The sequence below is a fragment of the Monodon monoceros genome, unplaced genomic scaffold, assembly GCF_005190385.1.
Source record: "Monodon monoceros isolate NGI ecotype Baffin Bay Population unplaced genomic scaffold, NGI_Narwhal_1 Super_Scaffold_6, whole genome shotgun sequence".
NCBI lineage: Eukaryota > Metazoa > Chordata > Mammalia > Artiodactyla > Monodontidae > Monodon > Monodon monoceros.
In genome coordinates, this window is record NW_021703783.1 from 97,584,357 (window position 1) to 97,604,858 (window position 20,502).

General features: G+C 64.1%; 1 protein-coding gene across 9 annotated transcripts in view; it reads left to right on the forward strand.

Annotated features, from left to right (window-relative positions):
- Positions 1-20,502, forward strand: part of GRAMD4 (GRAM domain containing 4) — an 81,986-nt gene that overhangs the window by 59,133 nt on the left and 2,351 nt on the right. For 7 of the 9 annotated variants that reach the window (XM_029205000.1, XM_029205002.1, XM_029205001.1 and 4 more), the window contains 13 exons: positions 2,022-2,142; positions 7,742-7,803; positions 9,914-10,426; positions 11,021-11,112; positions 12,430-12,521; positions 13,616-13,664; positions 14,808-14,879; positions 15,190-15,233; positions 15,308-15,417; positions 16,116-16,270; positions 17,872-18,016; positions 18,773-18,866; positions 19,622-19,706. In XM_029205000.1, the coding sequence (XP_029060833.1) occupies positions 2,022-2,142; positions 7,742-7,803; positions 9,914-10,426; positions 11,021-11,112; positions 12,430-12,521; positions 13,616-13,664; positions 14,808-14,879; positions 15,190-15,233; positions 15,308-15,417; positions 16,116-16,270; positions 17,872-18,016; positions 18,773-18,866; positions 19,622-19,706 (1,634 nt within the window). Of the gene's footprint in view, positions 1-2,021; positions 2,143-7,741; positions 7,804-9,913; positions 10,427-11,020; positions 11,113-12,429; positions 12,522-13,615; positions 13,665-14,807; positions 14,880-15,189; positions 15,234-15,307; positions 15,418-16,115; positions 16,271-17,871; positions 18,017-18,772; positions 18,867-19,307; positions 19,707-20,502 lie in introns of all 9 variants that reach the window. The other 2 variants (XM_029205003.1, XR_003791071.1) reach the window with 2 other exon arrangements.

Genomic DNA, 20,502 nt, shown 5'->3' on the forward strand with positions numbered 1-20,502 from the left:
TCGTCTCTGGTTGCATCCACGTGGCTACAGGTGTGAGCCCTCACTCTCGAGTCAGCGCGTGATGCTTCCCGCTGCCGGGGGCTCTGGCCTGGGCCTGCAGCAGGACCAGCTCCCGTCTGCCTCTGCTTGTGACCTTGGGCCTCCTGCACGGCCGGCGCTGCCCGGGCACGTGCACGGCCGGCGGTGCACGCATGTTCTCCCATGGTGGGTCTTTCCTTAGCCCCACCCCCCTTGGGCTCTTTGCTCCCATCGTCCCTGCAGCCTGGCTAGGCCCCCTACCCCACCGTCAGTGCCCAGGTAGGAGGAGAGCCGGAATCCCCGCCCTGGACCAGACTTAGCTCAGGAGCCTCTGTGTCTCCCACGAAAGTGCAAGACTTGCGTCAGGCTGGACTGGGCCTTTTCATCGATGCATAACTCACGTCTTCAGTAGAGGTAGCTGAGGTGCTTTGTGGGAGACACGAAAAGTGCAGGACTAGACTGTATGCAAAGCGGGTTCTGGAACCTTCTTGCACACCCTTCTCCTTCTGCTCTTTGGGCCCAGCCGTCAGAGGGGTGGCCGTCCATGGTCCTGATCACCTCCCTGTCCACGGTGCTCTCTGAGGCCCCCTTCCTCACTAAGCTCAGGCCGCCCTGGGTCCAGAGGCCCAGAGGGTCTGTGTCTTCACTGCAGCTCCAGCCTGGAGGTGGGAGGAGACCCGTCCTCAGGAGTGTGAGCTGGGTGGCTGCTCACGGATCTCTTGTGTTGTGTGGTGTCGTCGTGCGGTGTCCGGTCGTGCAGAAATGCAGAGCGACGTCCACTTAGGGCGTGGGCAGCCGCGTGTGTACGAGGTTCCTGTCGCCTCTGCAACAGATTTCCACAAACTGGGGGCTTAAAGTAGCCTCCTTATTCTCTTACAGTTCAGAGGCCAGAGGTCTGAAATGAGTGTCACAGAGCTCAAGCCAAGATGCGGGCAGAGCCATCTTCCTTCTGGAGGCTCCGGGGGAGACTGTGTCCTTGACTCTTCCAGCTCTAGACGCTGCCCGTGCCCCTGGCTCTTCACAGGCAGCGCGACAGCACCCTCCTGTCTCCTCTCTCTGACCCCTGACCCTCCTGCTTCCTCCTGAGTTTCCATCATTGTGATGACATTGGTCCCATGCACGTAATCCAGGATACACACCCATCTCAAGGTCCTTATCACTTCCGCAGGGTCCCTTTGTCCGTGTAAGGTGCTTAGTCACAGCTTCCAAGGTTAGGATGGCCCATCCTTGGGGCCATTTCTCAGCCCACCCCACACTCTCAGTTAGAACAACAGCTACCTGGCACTGGCTTCCATCACACCTGGAATAAATGTCGGGTCCTCATTCTGGCTTCCCGGGCTCTGACGCCCCACCCGCATCTCATCTGTGACCCCTCCCCCCAGCCCACGGCCCCTCCTGCCTTCGCCTCACCAGGGCTGCTCCCTCTGCACCCCATACTCTCCCCCCCCACCCCTACCCTGCCGGCCCGCGACCTTCTGTTCATCCAGGTTCTGACTCAGACACACCTTGCTGCGGCTTCTCTCAAGCACCCGCTCACCCTGCCACTGTACCCCTCACCGTCCCGCCGCATGGTTCTCAGGCGGTCGGCAGCCAGGTGGCGGAGCTCTCTGCCCCTCACATGGGCTTTTCTCTGCGGCCGAGACCTCCCAGAACTGCACCTGCTGCACGTGTGTCTGTGGAGTGACCGAGTGCCGCCAGCATCCCTTCCTCGGGGTGTCCTGCCCCCGTGGAGGTGGTTTGGTGAAATGCCTTTGGTGTGTCTATCTTGAATGGGTTTTATTTAGTAAAGACACTCTCACCCTTGCTTTGCCCCAGATCTTGCCCTGACTGTGTAAGAGGAGCCCCGGTTGATAGACTCCTGCGGGTGTGCCCCCCAGGAAGGAGCAAGAGAGCTGCTGTTGCCAGTTGTCTAAGTGCTTTGCAGACCAGCCCTCTCTCGGCACCTCTGCATGGGGGGCAGAATGGACCACATGACACTCACCTGGGCTTCTCTCCCCTCACAGAGGAGGAGCTCCGGAAGCTGCGAGAGGAAACCAACGCGGAGATGCTGCGGCAGGAGCTGGACCGGGAGCGGCAGCGGCGGATGGAGCTGGAGCAGAAGGTCCAGGAAGTGCTGAAGGCCAGGTGAGGGGGGGGGGGGGGGAGCAGGTGAGGAGCCCAAGGCCAGATGGGAGGAGGGGAGAGCCAGGTAACACTGTCACCCAGGTAGCGTTGCCCTCTCGGGGGGTAGCGGTCCCCTGAGCCAAGACCCAGCTCAAACCCTGAGGTGGCCGGTCCCCATGAGCGGCCACCGCCGCCCTCCCAGCCCCTGCCGGACCCAGGGCATCAGGAGGGTACGCGGGTGAGTGGTGACGGTGGGCCTGGCCCCGACTTTCTGAGCTGAGTCCTGCCTGTGCCCGCAGCGAGCTGCGATCCTGGGAAAGTGGCTGCCTTCCTCTGCCTCGGGGCCTTCATCTGGAAACCGGTGGCCGGGGGAGGGTGTAGGTGCTGCTGTTGCACGCTGGAGGGGGAACGGGGGCGGGGCGGGGGGGAGTCTCAGCTGAGCCCTGGGAGGTCTGGCCGGGCAGGGCTGAAGAGGGATGCAGAGCCCTCAGAACCACCTGACGTCGCCCCAGGTCTTGGCCAGCAGTTGCCCCCAGGACCCTGAGACCCCGCCCCACTGCCCACTCAGACACTCCCCCGCCCCGAGCCCCTGACAGCACCCTCGGGGTCAGCCTGCCTTGGCCAGTCACCTCCTCCCAGCAGGGCCCCTCCATCCTGGGGCTGCCAGAGGCCGCCCCAGCTTCCAGAGGGGGTGGTGTGGACTCCCACCTCTGCCCACGCGAGCTCGGCCCCTGCCTCACGGTGCCGCCGGCAAGGAGCGGGTCATTCCAGGGGGATATTTGCAAGTCCGAAGAGCTGTGTTCTTCCTGTCCTGATAAAACCCCCCAGGGCTCCCTGTCCCTGTGTACAGTCCAGGCCGGCGGCCTGGCGGACAAGACCTGGGAGCTGAGGCCGCCAAAGTCTCCATCCCTCCCCCCTCACCAGCCTGGCCTCTGGCCCCGCACCCCTTTGTCCAGGCCCCCCTGGCCTGAGCGCACAGCTGTCTCCAGCTTGGGACGCCCCAGTCAGAGCTGGCTTTTCCGTGGGGTGGCCTGGCGTCATTGTCGTTGCCGAGTGTCGTCACTACGGTGGGGCTCTGAGGAGAGCCCCGCTCCAGGTACCGCGCCGCGCAGGCTTTAGCTGCCGGAAAGGCCGAACCTCCTGTGCTTCGCGCTGGCCTCCTCTGGGTCTCAGCAGCTGGTTCTCAGCCCCAGGGAACGGCTGGCACTTGGTTCCCTGCGGGAGAAGGTCCTTTAGTTTCCTGCTCTGCCGGGTGTTAGGACAGCTCCGTGGGCTTTCCAGTGCCCCTGAACGAAGGCCATCTGCCTGTCCCACAGGTCAGCGTGACCCATTCTGCAGTTCTCTGGGGCTCCCCGCGGGGGCCCCGTGTTGGGGCAGGGTGTCACTTGCTTTGCCGGGCTACAAGGCCGGCACCCCTCCCTGGACCAGAAATCGGACCACGGCTTCAAGCAGTACTTTCCCTGATGTTAAACCTTATGTGAAAATCTGTAGATGTTCAAAGATTCAATTACATTTAATAACGCAAAGAGGTGCAGCCAGTGACCTGACCTGGGACAACTCTGGGACATCCAGGTGCTTGGCTGGGTGTGGGGTGTATTCTCAGCCCGCTGGCCGGCCGGGCCTGGCCTCTCACGGCATGTCACAGTGCTGTCACCCGCACTGACGCGCTTCTGTCTGATGCAGTTTGTGTTTATGTGCGGCTTCACCAGAGGCCACGCTTGCCCTGGTGGCATCGGGCGGCGCTCGGCCCGAGAGGACCCCGTGTGCCAGCTCCCTTTGCAGGGTCCATGTCTTCTGTCTTCCTCCCTCCTGCCACCCCCAGCCCACAACGGGCGTTTCATCCTCGTCCTTTCACCAAAGCCCCTTGGGTGCCTGGCCCCCGATAGGTTCTGAGGCTGCAGACAGATCTGTTTCTCACGGGTCTGCTTGGGGACCAACTGGGGATTACAGGAAAGGAACATCCAGGCCCGGACCGAGGAAGTAGAAGCTGAGGGTCCTGGGGAGCATGGGGTTTAGGGGGGGCTTAGGGTTTAGGAACCTTCTGGAAGCTGAGACCTGAGGGAGGAGAGGAACAGGGAGAAACAGGTTCCAGGCAAGGGACCTCCTCTTTCCTTCTTATCCTGGTGCCCATCTGGGGTCGCTGTGGGCCGTCCAGGGTGGGCAACTGTGTGGAGGGCCACCTTCACACCTGGGCGCGCACACACACACACACACACACACACACACACACTCGATCTGCAGGATTAAAACAGGGTAGTTCATACAAACCTCTGTTTTGCTTTTTAAGAAAATTCCTGGGAAATCGCCTTGGTTTAAGCTTACTCAAGGCGAAGGCCATGTCCAGTTATCGGTCCGAAAGCAGCATGGAAAAACTGCCTTTGACCTCCACTGGCCTCTGGTCAGGCCCTGCCCGGGGCCCACCCTTGGGTTTGCTCTCAGCGGCGCCTCGCACGGCTCCTCCGCCCTCCCGGCGGGTGCGTGTCATCGTCCCGTGCCGCACTGCCCACGGTGTTGGCCGGGGCTTTGGCCGGGGCACCCCGTGTGGGAACTACCCAGACCCCGGTGACTGCCTCCTGACGTGTGGCCCTGGCACCCCCCGCCCGTGGGCTTCGTCACCTGTCCTGCGGCCTCGGGTTGTTGCCGGCGGGATGATTAGATTCTAGAAAAGCCCTCCAGGCACACTCCACTCCAGACGTGTTCCGCTGACCGTTAAACATCAGCGGAGGTTGTTCCAGAACATTTGGAAGAATCCACAGTTACCCGGAGCGCAAGCGCCCTTCCTTCTGATGAGGGCACCGCTCACTCCCCACCGACCCGGAGCTGTGGGTGCGCCCGGCTGGGAGGCCCTGAGACGCTGTCTGCCCTCTGCCTTCCCCTTAATGTTTAGAACATCATTGCCGTGCGCTGTGTTGTCAGTCTGTTTCCCACGTCCCGTGCACGTCACAGGCACTCAGATGTTCCACGTGTGGTGTGACGGGAAGAAGGTAAAATTCCCCGCCACCTGGAACACCTGCGCCCATGTTGCCAGCAGTCTTTCCCTGCAGGCAGCTGGCAGCCCATTTATACCTAAATACCCGTCCGATTCTAGCGGTGGCTATGTTGGAAAGATCGCACAGCCAGTGGCTGTGCAGTACCAGTATCCTCAGATGCAAGCCAGATGGGTACCAAGCGCAGCACCCCAGACAGCCCTGCCGGCCACTCAGGCCCCAGGCCCACCTGTGGCTGAGCGATGTGCTGTCCGTCAGGCCCACGAGTCCTCGGTAGCACACCTGGGCCCGGGCTCTGGTGGGAGCCCATCTGTTAGTGCTTCCTGTGTGAGCTGCCCCTTCAGGACCCCCGGCCGGTTCAGGGAATGTCCTGGTCCGGAGGCCTGGACACCTGCCCAGAACACAGGGAACCCAGTCTGGAGTCTCCTGCGTGCCCCAGCTCCCCTCCTGTTCCCAGTAAATCCCCGTTTGTCAGTAGCTCTGAGCATGGATGGCCGTTTGGGCAGCCTGGCCACAGGGAGGGGTGGGCGTGGAGGCCTGGCCCCCTCCTCTTCCACCCTGGCTCCCTTCTCTGGGACCCCCTCTGTCTCATGGTTCCCTGGCCACTGCTTCACGAGGCTGCAGGCTCGCCCCCTGCTCTCCTCTGATCCAGCTTGTCCTCCGCGCTTCCTGCTTCGGCACAGCGCGGCCGGCATGGGTTGCAGTTCCAGGTTATAAACCCGCAGAGTGGGTTGGTTCACGGAGACGCTGGAGTGGGACTGTTCCCGGGTCTAAGCTTGTACTGCCCACTGCACGACCGGCCAACATCGAGAGGCGAGCTGTTGGGACAGGGAATAACGACTTTATTCCCAAATCCAGCAGACCAAGAGGATGGTGGGCTTGTGACCCCAAAGAACCATCTTGCCTGACTTAGAATTCAGGCTCCTTTTTTTTTTTTTTTTTTTTTTTTTTGCGGTACACGGGCCTCTCACCGCTGTGGCCTCTCCCGTTGCGGAGCGCAGGCTCCGGACGCACAGGCTCAGCGGCCATGGCTCACGGGCCCAGCCGCTCCGCGGCATGTGGGATCTTCCCGGACCGGGGCACGAACCCGTGTCCCCTGCTTCGGCAGGCGGACTCTCCACCACTGCGCCACCAGGGAAGCCCCAGGCTCCTTTTATAAGAAAAGGGGAGGGAGAGTAAAGCCAAACACTTCCTGGTTCCCGTCAGCCCCCAGAGGGGATGTGTTCATTTCTTCCTGCCTGCAGTCCTTCACAGGTGGGCCTGGGCAGGAGGTTTCCTGTGAACTAAACAGAGATGTTTTAGCTTAACGCTCATTACCTGGGAGGCAGGGTTCCCGGAGATGGGCCACTGTGTATAATTTAAGCTTATAGGCAACATCTCTTTAGTGATGAACTTGTGATAGGATACAAAGGTTCTTCCCTATGACAAGGTCACATTGTGCTAACAGAGCAGGGTGCCGAGGGTCTCCCAGCCCGCTGTCTCTGTCCTGGCAGAGCACTCCGTGCCCCCCCGACCCCAGTCCTGCCGAGGTTTGCCTGGGATCTCTGCTGCACTGGGAACCACAGCAGCAGTGTGGCGTGTTGGTAGCTCAGGCCAGTGCAGGGTGAGGAGGGCAGGTGGGCTGGCCAGTCAGGGACAGGGCACTGCCCAAGGGAAGGGGGTCCGGCCAGCGGCTGGGGGCCAGTCCGTCAGGGCCTGTGGCTGAAAGTCAGGTCTGCGGTCAGGATCCGGCAGGTGGCCAGGAACTCCAGGGAGGCTCTGAGGCCGGGTGACTGCTGTGGTCAGGTGCAGTGAGGCCGCAGGGGCAGGGAGCCGGGCAGGTGGCCGGCATGGACCAAGCTGGGACCTGTGCACAGCTTGCCGGGCAGGGGCTCATCCAGCCTGTGGCCTTGCATGGTGCTTGCTAAATATGTGTGTCACTGAGTACCTTTTCATTAGCAGGCCAAGTAACTAGTATGAGAGCTGTGTATTCTGAGCTTAACATTAAATAGAGAAGCAAATGGGTCAAAATTAGTAGGAAAGAAAAGAGTTGTATGTTTGAGACAGTGTTTGGTCATCAAAAAACAAGAAGTGTAGGACTTCCCTTGTGGCGCAGTGGTAAAGAATCCGCCTGCCAATGCAGGGGACACGGGTTTGAGCCCTGGTCCGGGAAGATCCCACAAGCCGCGAAGCAACTAAGCCCACGCGCCACAACTACTGAGCCTGTGCTCTAAAGCCCGCGAGCCGCAACTACTGAGCCCACGTGCCACAACTACTGAAGCCCCTGCGCCTAGAGCCCGCGCTCTGCAACAAGAGAAGCCACCGCAGTGAGAAGCCCGGGCACCGCAACGAAGAGTAGCCCCCGCTCGCCGCAACTAGAGAAAGCCTGCGCACAGAAACGAAGACCCAACACAGCCAAAAATAACGAACTAAATAAATAAAGTGTGCCCGTGAGGAATGCAGCTCTGTGCTTGCCCTACTGCCCTCACCCGGCATCTGAGCTGAGCAGCCAGGACCCCAGAGGGATCCCCGAGGGTGGGAACGGGCACTCTGGTGTTGGGCGTGACTCCCGTGATTGCGGGAACCTTGCGAAGCCGGGACTCATCACGCTGTCTTGAACTAACAGAGATCTTGCTTCTTCTCCCCCCTCTAAGAGCCGAGGAGCCGCCCGCTCAGCAGCCTCCGAAAGGGCAGGCCCAGGTCAATAATGGAGCAGGTAGGCCTGGGGGACGGAGATGGGGTGGGGGGTGGTGGTTCTGTTCCTGGGCGCACTTGCTCACTTCCGGGGATCCCCTCCTGTTGGAACTGGGTTAGTGTCTCTGATTACCGGTTGGTGAGTCTCCGTAGCAGATGCGAGGCATTCGATCAAAGCATGACTTTATTTTCTCCTAAAAATACAATGCGACATCTCTCCCAGCCCCTCCCCGAAGAGGAATCATGTCGTGGTCACAGTGGCTGCTTGGCCTCTGGCCTGGCGACCTGCTTCCAGAGGCCGGCTGTCCTGACAAGGGGGCGAGTGGGGAGGTGGGGTCAGCTGCGGGCATTGTGCCCCAGCACCCCCAGGTCAGGACGCAGAGCTGCTTTCAGTGCCTTTTCTTCCCACCCGGGCTCGGGTTCCGTGTCTCCCTTAGCACTTGGCACGTTCTGAAACTGTCCTTCAGAGGACGGCATGGGAGGAAACTGGGCATCTCGAGGGGCCGGATTTGTGGTGCACCCAGGCCCCTCGCGGGCTGAGAAGGTGGGAGAGGGGATAGGGTTAGGGTTGACGGTAAGCCCCTGCCCGTGCTGGGGGCTCAGGGCTACAACAGGAGGGCCTTCGGTTAAGCCCTGCCCAGTGTAAAGGTGAGGAGACCAGGGCCCGGGAGGGAAGGCCTCTCAGGCTTCCGCTCCAGGTGGAGGCTGAGCTCAGACCAGAGCCGGGTCCTGACTCCCCAACTGCCGTCCAGAGAGGGAGACGCCTCTTTCCCGGGTGCTGGGCCCGCAGACAGGCATTGGCTGCTGTGTCTACCGGGTCACGGTCCCCTGGGTTCTCAGGGTTCATGACCAGTGGCCCAGGTTCCAAGCCAGGAGCAGCGCTGGAGCACCCCCCCCCCGCCCCCCCGCCAAGGCCCCTGCTGTGTGTGGAGTTGATGAGCCTCCTGTGCTCGTGGGAACTGTCAGGCGAGAGTCCTTCCACCCCGTACCCACAGCGGGGTCACCGTGTCGTGCTCTGCGTGGGAGGTGGGGAGTGTGGGCAGGGAGGGAAGGACCCCACCAAGCGCAGCCCCGAGGACGGAGGTGGCGGGGACGGGTGCTCTGCGTGGTGCTGGGGCAGAGTGGGGCTCGGGAGCGCCGTGAGGCCTGTCCACTCGGGCAGCCCGCCTGACCTAGACCTGGGGTCGGTGAACTACAGCTCCCCATCTGCCTTTACATTGAAAAAAATCTTTTTACACTTTTAAATAGTTGAAAAAAAATCCAAAGGATTTGACACGTGAACGTTGCATAAATTTAAATTTCAGCGTTGTCAGCGTGGTTTCATGGGGACGCAGCCACGCCCGTCCCATTACTCACTGTCCACGGCTGCCGTCCAAGCGGTTATAGGGCTGAGCCTGCCTAGACCCTCCTCCTAAAGACCCTGTCGTGCTCCACGTGGGCTGTGAGAACCCCGGGCCCTTGCCACCCCTCCTCTGGGCATTTCTGAGCCTCGCGGCCTCTGTGTGCGCCGCCTTCCACCCCCTCCGTCCCTTCGAGCTGGCAGCACACGACCCCCTGCGTGCACTCCATCCCCCTCTGACTGTGGTGGGACGGCGCCCCCTGCAGGCGACTCCACGGCCTGCTCTCCGAAGGGACAGACTTGTTCCGCGGGATTCGGGCTGGCTTTCTCCAGTCTGACGTGGGTGACTTCACTCACCGGGGCCCCCAGCGGACCGCAGCCGCTGACGCATGCCCACTGGCTGTTCCCCAGGGTCCGGGTGTCCCTGGGAGAGAGCCCACCTGGCCACTTCCCAGACCGACCAGTGTGCCCGGCAGGGGGCGGTGATCAACGCAGCACCAGTGGTGGGCTGAGAGCCCGCCTGGACGGCACCTGCGCCGGGGACAGCCTCCAACAAGCCGGGGGTCGGTGTGAGGAACACGGGGACCCCCGGGGTCTGCACTGGTTGGTTTGCACCGCGTGGCGAAGTGGATCGGGCTCTGTTCTCAGGGCACCCGGCCCCTCACGGTTCTGGCGTGGATGTGCCCTCGCCGGCCCGGCCGGGAGCCCCACCTGCCCGTGCCGCCGCCTCTGCCGCTCTGTAAGACCCCTCTCGGCCTGCTGCCCTCACCCGGAACCCCACCCCGTCCTGCAGACCGACGGAGCCAGGGGCTGTGCCCCCGTGTCCAGAAGTGGTTCTATGAGAAATTCGGGGAGTACGTGGAGGACTTCCGGTTCCAGCCCGAGGAGAGCACGGTGGAGACGGAGGAGCCCCTCAGCGCCCGGAGGTGGGGCCCAGGTGGAGGTCGGGGTGGAGGGGCAGCCGTCCCGGCAGGACAGGACTCCTCGGGGCCGGCAAGCAAAGCCGGGGAGGTTTCGTGGGGGCGGCTGCACGGCCGTGCCCCCAGTCAGTGGTCGTACTGGTGCTTTGCGACAGACGCCACGCGGGGACGGTGGCGACCCCGAGAGTGCCTGCGGGCTGGGCCGGGCCCTCAGACTCGGGTGGGGGCGGCGTGGGCAGGAGACGAGGAAGCCTCCCCCCGTGGGTCACCCGTGCTCCCCGAGGGCCCGCAGGGAGCTGCGGGGTCAGGACGCGGCTGCGGCCGAGTGGGTGTTGGCGCTCATCTCTTCCCCCCTCTTAGGTTGACCGAGAACATGAGGAGGCTCAGTAAGTACCCGGCGTGGACTTAGTAAGTACCCGCTCGTCGCTGTGGCTGTGTGAGCCGCTGGGGCCGGGGCTGCCCGGGCGGTGACTGCGGTCTTGCACTGAACTGGACTTGCTTTGGAAGCACCTTTTTCAGGAGTTCCCAGCCCAGGCTTCTTCCTAAGGCTGTGGGAAGTATGTCCCAGGCCCACCCCGTCTGTGTCTGTCCGCCCCTCGCCCGTGGCCAGAAGCCGAGTTTCCCTCCAGGCCTTGGGAGCCCCAGCGAAACGTAGTGCTTCTCCAGATACTTGTCAGGGCCCGGGGTGTGCGGACTAAACCCCCGTTCCCCGCCTGCAGGCACGGGCCGGGGCAGACAGGCAGACAGGCAGACAGACGTCTCCCCGCGGGGATGGAGGACGGGCCGCAGCCAGGGAGTGGCCGCGGGAGCGCTGGTCTGGGGTCAGGCGCGCCGGGAGCCCGCGACGGTTGGGGTTTGCTTTGCTCCTTTTGGTTCCCTCCCCCGCCCCGCACCGCCAGCTGGTGCAGCAGCCGGACTGCCAGGTGTGTCCGAGGGCCGGGCTAGCGCTGGCCTGACCGCATGGTCCGTTCTGTCCCCAGAGCGCGGTGCCAAGCCTGTCACCAGCTTTGTGAAGAACCTCTCTGCCTTATCCGACTGGTACTCTGTCTACACGTCTGCCATCGCCTTCACCGTGAGCGCTCCCCGCGGGTGGGTGGTGGGGTGTGCACCCTCCCTGAGGTTTCCTGAGGGACCCACCCATCCCTGCCGTGTGGGACAGCTCCTGGCCTTGGTGTTTCCGTCTGTAAAGTGGGCTGCAGGGCAGTTGTAAGGACTGGATAAGGGTGTTGTAGGGTGCAGCCTGGGGCTGGCAGTGGGGCTCCCCGCCTGCCCAGAATCCCCGCAGCAGCGTTCTTGGGAGAGGGCCTCGTGCCAAGCTTACGGCCGACTTTCCCAAGTGGGCTGGGGAAGGGCCGGTGGGGCGGGCGGTCTGCTTGTGCAGAAACCAGCCGTCCCTCCCATCAGGCACCGGCGCCTGGGGGAGGCTCCTGGCGGGCGAACAGTGGCCTAGGGGCCAAGCAGGCCACTAGGCCTGGGGAAGGTAGGTGGCATTGGGCCAGCATCACGGGGTGCTTTGGGGAAGACAGGCCCAGTCGCAATCTGAATTGTCCTGCGGTGGCTGCTCCCAGCCCTGCCCGGGGAGACCCTGCTGTCCAGCGGGAGGAGGATGGAGAGGGAGAGCCACAGCCCCCAAAGGACCCATCTCTGCAGAGGCCCCCATAGGTGGCCTCCGCCTGAGAGGGTCCTGAGGGCCGCCCTGAAGCCCCAGGGGCCCCCGTCCACCAGGGAGATGGGTGTTGTGTGCATATGCAGGGGACAGGCCGTGGTGGCCAGGGGCCAGCCCCCTTCACCCTGGAGGTCTCCTCCGGCCACCCTTCACAAGCACTCTGCTCCATGGGGCCTCGGCTGCTTTGGGTCCCAGGTCCCTAGTTCCGCCTGTGTGTTACGGCTGAGCTAACCCTGCCCGCCGTTCAGACCACCTGCCAGGCCTCCTCCTGAACCCACTGCGTCCGTCCCCTACCCTCTCTGAGCGCTAGCGCTATGCCCAGCACCCTGCCTGCCCTGTGGCGCGGGGTAGACTGTCAGCAGTGCTGGGTACGCGGATGCCTCCGGCTCTGCCAGGTGGGCCCACAGCGGCGGTGGGCCAGGACCTCTCTGTGGGGTCAGCCCTCCTCCTGTGATCCCAGGCCACGTCCAGGCTGCTCCTTCCGGGGCATAACCGCTCCCAGCCCACCCAGAGCAGTGTTTCCGCCTCACCTCCTCCCTGAGCGGGTTTGTCTGCGCTGCGTGCCCTGGTCCTTGGGCCTGCGGAGGGCCGCTGGGGCCTGGTCTCCCTACCTGCGAGTGCGGCCCGCCTGGCTGGGGGAGAGAGGGATCTGGTCTGCCCTGACCCATGCGGGCAGGTCGCCTAACCGTCTCCCTCCCGACCCGTTTCTCTCCAAACCCGCAGGTGTACATGAATGCCGTGTGGCATGGCTGGGCCATCCCCATGTTCTTATTTCTAGCAATTTTGAGGTTATCCCTCAATTACCTCATAGCCAGGTAGGTGCGCCGGTGTGCTGTGTGTGCGCGGCTGTGCCGTCTTCCTGCGTTACACGCACGGCAGGGCACGTGCCGAGCCGGCTCTGTGTCACGTGCTGGCGTCTTGGGAGGTTGTCCTCTAATAGTCCCCGAGCCCCCAGGAGGATGGTTTGCTGCAGCGGGCAGGGTGATCCCCAAACCCCAGCAGCTCTGTCCAGCAGGCTGCCAGCGGGTGCCGGCTCTGGGGCCACTCCGGCCCCTCCTCCGGTCGTGCTGCTTTTGGGCAGGAAAGTCCCCCCTCCACACACACCTCAACAGTGATATCCCAGTGGGCGGAGGCGTGGTTGACGGGGCTGCAGCGGCTCTGTGCCCTGGGAGGTGCCCACTGGTCGGGGTGCAGGTGCCGGAGAGGCGCTGGGACTCAGCGAGCCCGGGGCCATGCAGTGTCTTCCCTGCGCCCTCTCCGAGCACCCGCTTTCCATCTCGAGGCTGGGGGCGGGCGGCGCTATTGGAAGCCAGCACGCTGGGGTGGGAACCCCGCATCCCCGGGCCCTCCCGGGTCTGTGTGGACCTGAGGTCGCCCCACAGAGTGAACCCCAGCTTCACGTCGGGCCTAAGAGGAGGCCCTGCTTTCTGTATTTTCACTGAGCCGTTCCAGAGTTCACTTTATACACTGTTTTTCTAGGTGCTTCTCTGCGGTTGCCTAAGTTGGTTCATTTGAAAATGTTTCTCTTAGAAAACTTTTAAGCGCTTATGAAAGGGTTCTCCGTGCCCAGACTAGACGTGGTTCACTAAAGTTGTTGCCGTTGCCACTTCCTTGACTTACTTTGAGAGGCCCGTCACCTCTGGGTGCTTGTAAATGTGTGTCCACCCCGAGGAGGGCCCCTGGGGAGGGATCTGTGGGGGTGACCTGGGTCATCTCTCTGGAGCCTAGGAGGGGGTCCTGCTGGTCTCGGCAGATGGCCGGGTGTTTCTGAAGCTCCTGTCCCAGTGGCCAAAATTTCTGGGGGCGGCTCCTCGTTGGGAGCACAGGCCTGGTGACTTGACGTCACCCCTCTACGGCCACCGCCTGCAGACGATGCTGTTGTAAAGGCGTGCTGTCTCCCGTTTGCCAGGGGCTGGAGGATACAGTGGAGCATCGTGCCTGAAGTGTCCGAAGTGGTGGTGAGTCCTGGGAGGGGCTCCGTCGCCAGGGGGGCCAGGCTCTACTTGCCAGTGCTGTGCGGGGGCTGCGGGTCCCCCGAGGCCTCCAGGTGCGGCTGCGTGGACGCCGGCGGGGAGCCCTGCCAGGCGAGGAGAGGTCGGGGAAGAGGCCAGCCGCCCCCACCCGGAGCCCTGCGTGGCCGCACCCTGACCCCTCGCCAGCTGATGCCCGAGCGCCCTTCACGAGCCTGGGCTTGGCTGCGTGGGAGGCAGGTTGGCCTGGCCGGGCCTGGCTTGACCTGACCCTCCTCAGCTGGGACGTGATGTGGAGGGGAGGTCGGGAGGGGGCCCCTGTAGCCGCTCACAGCCTCCCGTGGAGGGAGGTGAACGATGGACGGGCTGGACCAGTTTTTATTGGTGTCCGTCACGCCTGTTTGTTTACGCTCTGGCTGCTTTGGGGCTGCAGCAGCTTGGCTGCTGCGACCAACCATTGGGCCTGCAGAGGCACACGTGCTTATCACCTGGCCCTTTACAGAAAGTTTGCCCACCACTCTACGGGGGACTCTGGCCCGTGGGGCTGAACCACTGGGCACAGGCAGGAGGGAGGCCATGGTGCGTCCATGGGCTTCATCGGGTGTTTGAGCACCTACCATGCGCGTGGAGCACACAGTAGGGGTGCAGGATGTGGTGGCGTCTGCAGGGGCCCCTTTAGACAGGGGTCAGGAAGGGTGTCTCTGGGGAGGCAGGCCTGTGCCCTTTGGCCCTGGTACCTGGAGGTCTTAGGGAGGTCCTTGCTGAATGAACTCAGACAAGCAGGACGAAGTCGGCCCCCTGCTGGGACCTCAGTTCCCCCGCCTGTAAAGTGCGGGTGGGTGCGGGCTCCGTGGTCTCAGATGCGCCTCTGAAGGTGATCTGTTCAAGCAGCCCTGCCCACCTGGGGGGCTGCCTACCACCCTCTCAGGCACCAGACGGGTGTCAGCTAGCACAGCTGCCCGTGCTGCCCCCTCGGGCTGGGCCCCCCCAGGGATGCCCGTCCCTCTGACTGTGTCGGGGCAGCAGAGACCTGGTCCCTGCCTGGGCTGGGAGGCCTCCTTGCTGTTTTTGTCAGTAATTTCTCTGAACTGATAAATTTCAGTGGAAATTCTCTTTCCCCTTTGACTGAAGGAGCCTCCAAAGGAAGACCTGACCGTGTCTGAGAAGTTCCAGCTCGTGCTGGACGTTGCCCAGAAAGCCCAGGTACCGCTGCCGGGCTCCAGGTTGGGGGACTCCAGCTACCCAGCCCTCCAGACCTGGCTTGTCTGGGAGCTGACACCCGAGACAACCCGGTTGGTGGGGAGGGCCCTCTTGGCTTGGTCTGACGCCGGCGCCCCAGTTGGTGGAGGCCCGTGATTCGGACCGGGCCATCACCCGGTCCTCGGCCTGGGAGCGGCTGGACAGGACCACGGGCTCCATGGTGCCGGCCATGGTCTCCCAGGCGCTGGGCGTCTCCAGCATTGCCTTGTGGCCCCCGGGGGTGTGTCGTGACCACAGCTGCTTCTTCACACAGAACCTCTTTGGCAAGATGGCTGACATCTTGGAAAAGATCAAGAAGTAAGTCGTCAGCCCCTGGCCGGCCGCGTCTAGGCTGTGCCTGCCACCTGGCTGAACCTCCCTCTCCTTTCCAGCCTGTTCATGTGGGTGCAGCCTGAGATCACCCAGAAGCTGTACATCGCGCTGTGGGCCGCCTTCCTCGCCTCCTGCTTCTTCCCCTACCGCCTGGTGGGGCTGGCCGTGGGTAAGGAGCCTGCCGGACGGTCAGCGCGACGCGCCATCTGATCAGCACCGCGAGCTCCGTCCACTGTGTGTGGGTGGGGGGCGGGCAGGGGGCGCCCGGCCTGAGCTGGAGTGTTGGCTGTGGCGGTCACACAGTTCGGGGGCCTCATGGTCTGGGCACTGTGCCCACCTGCCCTTCGGCCCCCAATGTGCAGGTGGGTCCTCAGTCTCTCGCCCCCTCACCACACCCCTCGCCAGGAAAACCAGGGCAGGCAAGTGAGGCCGTGGGGGGAATGACAAACGCCAACGCAAGTGCAGCGTGCTCCGGGCTGTCTCGATTCTCTGGGGACCTGGGCCAACGCAGGTGCCCTGACTGGGAGGCGGGAGCCCCTGGCTGTCACTGCCGGCTCACCGAGTCAGGCTGGGGACGGGTCCCCCGAAGTCCTGCTCACGTCCCCTTTGGAGGATGGTGACTCGTTAGGGACAGGTTAGTGTTTGGCCTGAGCCACCTCTGGGTTGGAGGTAACAACATACACAGAAGTGGCTTCCCTTTCAGCTGGGGTCACTTCCCTGCCCTGTGTAACCACCCCAGGACCATCGGCCCACACCTGGGTCCCAGGAGGCCCTCCACGGAGTGCCCGGCGGGGCGGGGACCGCTGTGCTGGCCACGGGGGCAGGGCCACAGGATCCTGGAGAAATGGGACCTCATTCTGCCCCCAGGACTCTATGCCGGAATCAAGCTTTTTGTCATCGATTTTATCTTCAAACGCTGCCCGAGGCTGAGAGCCAAGTATGACACTCCCTACATCATCTGGAAGAGCCTCCCTACGGACCCCCAGCTCAAGGAGCGCTCCAGCACCGCCGTGTCACGCAGGGTAGGCCCCACAGCGGCCGGGAGATGTACCGGCCACACTCCGCTGTCCCTCACTTCCGGCTTGCGGGGAGGCTGGTGTCTCTGATTTTCGGGGCCCTTGAAACAGACAACTTAAGACAACTGCGGGGGTGGATTCACTGTGACCGGCTCTGCTGTCCCAAGGTCCAGGGCGGGCACCCTGGGGTCGGCCAGCCCCGGGCAGGGGACAGCTGCTGCGGGAGGCTGTGCAGTGCTTTGGAGGCTGGTCGGGGGGCCCCTACCCACCTAGATTGGCTGGGGAGTGGGCCCCGCCAGGCGAGGCCGGCCCCCAGGCCAAGGGCAGGAGGGTACAGGGCGTTGGCCGTGACTGCCGAGACCCTGGGAGCCTTGGGAGCGGGGAGCCCTGGGAGTGACTGCTCTCTGGGTGGGTGCCGGGTCCCTGCTGTTCCCAGCAAGGGCACAGCAAGGCCGAGATGGGCACATTTTGAGCTCATGGGCTGGGACTAGGTGGGAGGCCGTGTGGGCATTAGGCACCCTGTCCAGAGCCAGGACGAGGAGGGCAAGCTGGCCTTGGTGCTCTTCCTGGGGTCTCAGACTAGTGGGGACGTTCTGGGCTCAGTAGGACTTCCATGGAGGTGTGGAAGGGCTTCCTGGAGGAGGTGACGTTGGATTTCAGAGTCTCGTGTATGAGTGTTCTCTGAAGAAAGGGTGTCTGGGAACTGACGCTTTTGTCCGTGGGAGGGAAGCTCTGGGTCAAGTGTGGGTCAGGCTTCCCGGGTTCTAGGACAACAAAGCTTGTTGGGGCCCCAGACTCGCAAGCCAGGTGTGCAGCCGGGCAGGCAGGAGCAGCCTGCACCTTGGGGAGCCGGTGGGTGGGCTCTGGTCACGCAGACGGAGGTGGACCCAAGGGGTGAGGCCCAAGAGCAGGCAGCCTGGCTCCCTGAGTGTCATAGACCCGAGAGGCTGGGGGTAGGCTTCCCGGGGTGCAGGGCGACCCCACCAGGGCGTCCCGCGGCCATGTGTATGCGCGTGCTGCTTGCTCAGCTGGTGTTTACCGCCTCGTGTCACGAGGACCCACCTTTCCACCGTGCGTGTGGTCCCGTCCGGCCAGCTGTCGGACACGACAAGGTACGGTGTCCGTGTGGTACCCACACCCCCACGCCGTGCCCTGATGCCGCGCGCTGCTGTGGTCTGACTCCGTTTGACTTGCCAACCTTGCTCTCGGTGGCCTGTCCTGCGGCCGGTCCCGGTGTCCGCAGCGCGGGCGTGAGCGCCTGACGGTTCCGCACTGACCGCACGTGCTGGGTCGGGCTCGGCACAGTGCCTGGGGCGTGCCGTCGCGGGGAGAGGGTCTGCCCGCCGCAGCCGGGCTGCTGTGCCCAGGCGAGGGCTCGTGGGCGAGGAGGACGCGGCCCCACGTCTCGGTGTGCCTGCCTCTCCGCTAGTCCGTCCACGTGTGCGCGGCGGGGCCTGGGCGGGGCGGGGCGAGGCCTGGGCGGGGCGAAGCGAGGCTGCGTGCGTGCGTCCCCGCGCGGCCCCGCCCCTCTCCCGCCCGCCCACCCCCCGACCCCGGCCGGCCGGCCGGCCGGCGGGGCTGACGGGGACGTCGTGTGCCCTCGGCAGCCGCAGACGGCCTCCTCGCGGAGCTACGTGTCCAGCGCGCCCGCCGGCCTGAGCAAGGACGAGGACGCCAGCCGCGTCCACGGCGCCAAGAAGAGCAATTTCCATGAAATCTTTAACTTGACAGAAAACGAGCGTCCGCTGGCGGGTACGTGTGTACTGAGCCCGTGGCCAGGCCAGGCGGGGTCGCCCGCCCCAGTGCTGGGGGGCCCGACGGGGGCCGAGGGAGGGCCGGCCGCCCGCCTCCGCCTTCCGGGGCGTCCTGGGCGGGTGGGTCGGAGGGGCCGAGCGCGTCTGCAGTGGGTGGCTTGACAGCGGAAAGGCAGGCCGGCCGGCCCCGAAGCGGAGCCGCAGAGCGCCACGCGTGCAGGGGCTTCCCGGTCCCGCCTTGGCCAGCTCATCCCTTGCTGTGGCCTCCTAGAAAGCTGGGTGGTGACAGGTGACTCGGGAGCCCAGGGCCCTGCTCGGCCTCCCCCGAAACTCCTGCGCTGCCCGGCTCTCCGTGCGGCGGGTCGGGGGCCCTTAAACGGCTTGGCCTGTGTCGTGTGTGATACCAACTGCAGAAAGAGAACTTTGGAGAATTTAAGTTTTGACCTTCTCCCGAGCCCCTTTTCTGCTGACCCAGGCCGTGAACCTTGAGAGTCGTGGCCGTAGTTTGATTTAAATTGTGCTTTTCCTTTAGAAATAAAAAACAACAAAATCCCTGCCCGTTGACACGGGAGGGGAAACATGTGCTTTCCAGAGGCGCTCAGAGGCCACTTTCCTCCCGCTGGGGGTTTCATCTGGTGGTGGAGGGTGAACGTCAGCACATCCTTGAAAAGCCAGTGCTTGAGGGTTCCGGCGTCAAGTCAGAGGGTGGGTGTTTCCAGTAGGAAAGGTCACGGGCCGCTTTTGTCCCCGTCAGTGTGTGAGAGCGGCTGGCGCTGCTGCTTGATAAACAGAGACCGCAAGATGCCGACCGACTACATCAGGAACGGGGTCCTGTACGTGACGGAGAAGTGAGTGAGGCTGTCGGCGGCTGCGGGCGGGCGCGCCCTCCGGCGGGGGCCAGGATTAGAGGGGGCTCCTCGCAGGCCCCGCGGTCCAGGGCGGCCCAGCCGTGGGGACCCCTAGCCCTGCCGAGACCCCAACTCCTGCTGGCCTCCCGGCCCCCCGGGCGGGGAGGTGCTGCCTCTGAGCTGGACGCAGCCGGGGCCGCATACCGTCATTTCCCCAGGCCCCGGGATGCCCTGGTCTGGGTACTCAACGTCGTGTGGCGGGAACCGTGCGGTTCCCCCAGCCAGGGCCCTGGCCCCAGGGCGGCAGCAGGGTTCTTGTTACCCTCCTTCTGGGGTGTAGCAGCCCAGCTACCCCCAGGGGTGGGAGGGGGCGGAGCAGGTGCAGGGTGGGGTCTGTTCTTAGCCCTGGGGTCCCTCTGCCACCTTGCCCCCCACTCTCAGCCAAGGACCACCTGTTCGTCTCTACTCCCTCGCTGGAGGAACTGGCCGAGGAGACTGACACACACGTCTCTTGTTGGGCGTCCTGGGGATGCTCACGTCATGGGAACGTGAGTCGGGTTTAGTGTAGAGCAGTGGGGTTTGAACCTGAGAAGCTGTGAGACTCGGTAAAAATGAAATCGGTTGTAAGAGGCCAGCGCGTCGCAGCAGGTGAGGGGGCCCTGTGTCTGGGCTGTGGCTGCAGCCGCCGGGCACGGTCCCCTCTGGCTCACCTGCTGGGCTGTGCTCTGTCCACCCCTGCCCCCTGGCGCCGGTAGTTACCTGTGCTTCGAAAGCTCCAAGTCCGGCTTCTCCAAGAGGAACAAAGTCATCAAGCTGGTGGACATCACGGACATCCAGAAGGTGGGTGCGGCCCCTGCTCGCCCTCACCCCCAGTCTCAGGAGCGGAGGAGCGGCGGGGTCGCGAAGCCGGCGGTCGAGTTGGGAGCGGGGTGCGATTAGAACAAAACGAGGGGTGCCGTCTGGACTGTCGGGCAGGCCCCGCGGTAGGTCCCCGCTTCTAGGCGGTGTCTGTGCGGAGCCCCGCGGCCCGTCGTGGGGTATCCACGTGCCGCGGGCTGTGCGCTCTCTTCTGCCGGGTGGACCGGTGTCTGGTGTCCTCGCACGGACGGTGTGTATGGGGGTGGGGTGGGCAGTGAGCTGGGCCCCCGGCAGCCATCTGCCCCTTGGCCCTGAGACATTCCCCCTGGGGCAGGCTGTCCCGTCTCCGGCGCTTCCCAGCACTTTCCGTCGTGTCACGTGGAGCAGGTACAGGTGTGCGCAGAGCCTGACACACACACCTGGCGGGGGTGGGGGGGCCAGGTCCACCCACGCCCCCTCTGGGCCTCCTGGGTGGGCCCCCAGGGGTCCGCGGGGCAGCGTCTCCTTCCCTCTGAGGGTGTGTCAGGAGCACCCCTGTGGCTGTGGTGGGTCCCTCCCTCCCAGAGACATGTGTGGTCGGAGGAGCAAGATTGGGCTGGGGGACCTGCTCCCCCCACGTGGTGCTCCTTGGGGGGCCCCGGCGAGGCTGGGCGGGTGTGTCAGCAGGTCTAGTGTTCCGCTCACACCGTCAGTCCTCGTCCTCTGCTGGCTGGGGAGGCCCAGGCCCGTCTGGGGCTCCGTGGAGAGCACCCTGGGGTGTGGGGAGGGTGGCCCCATC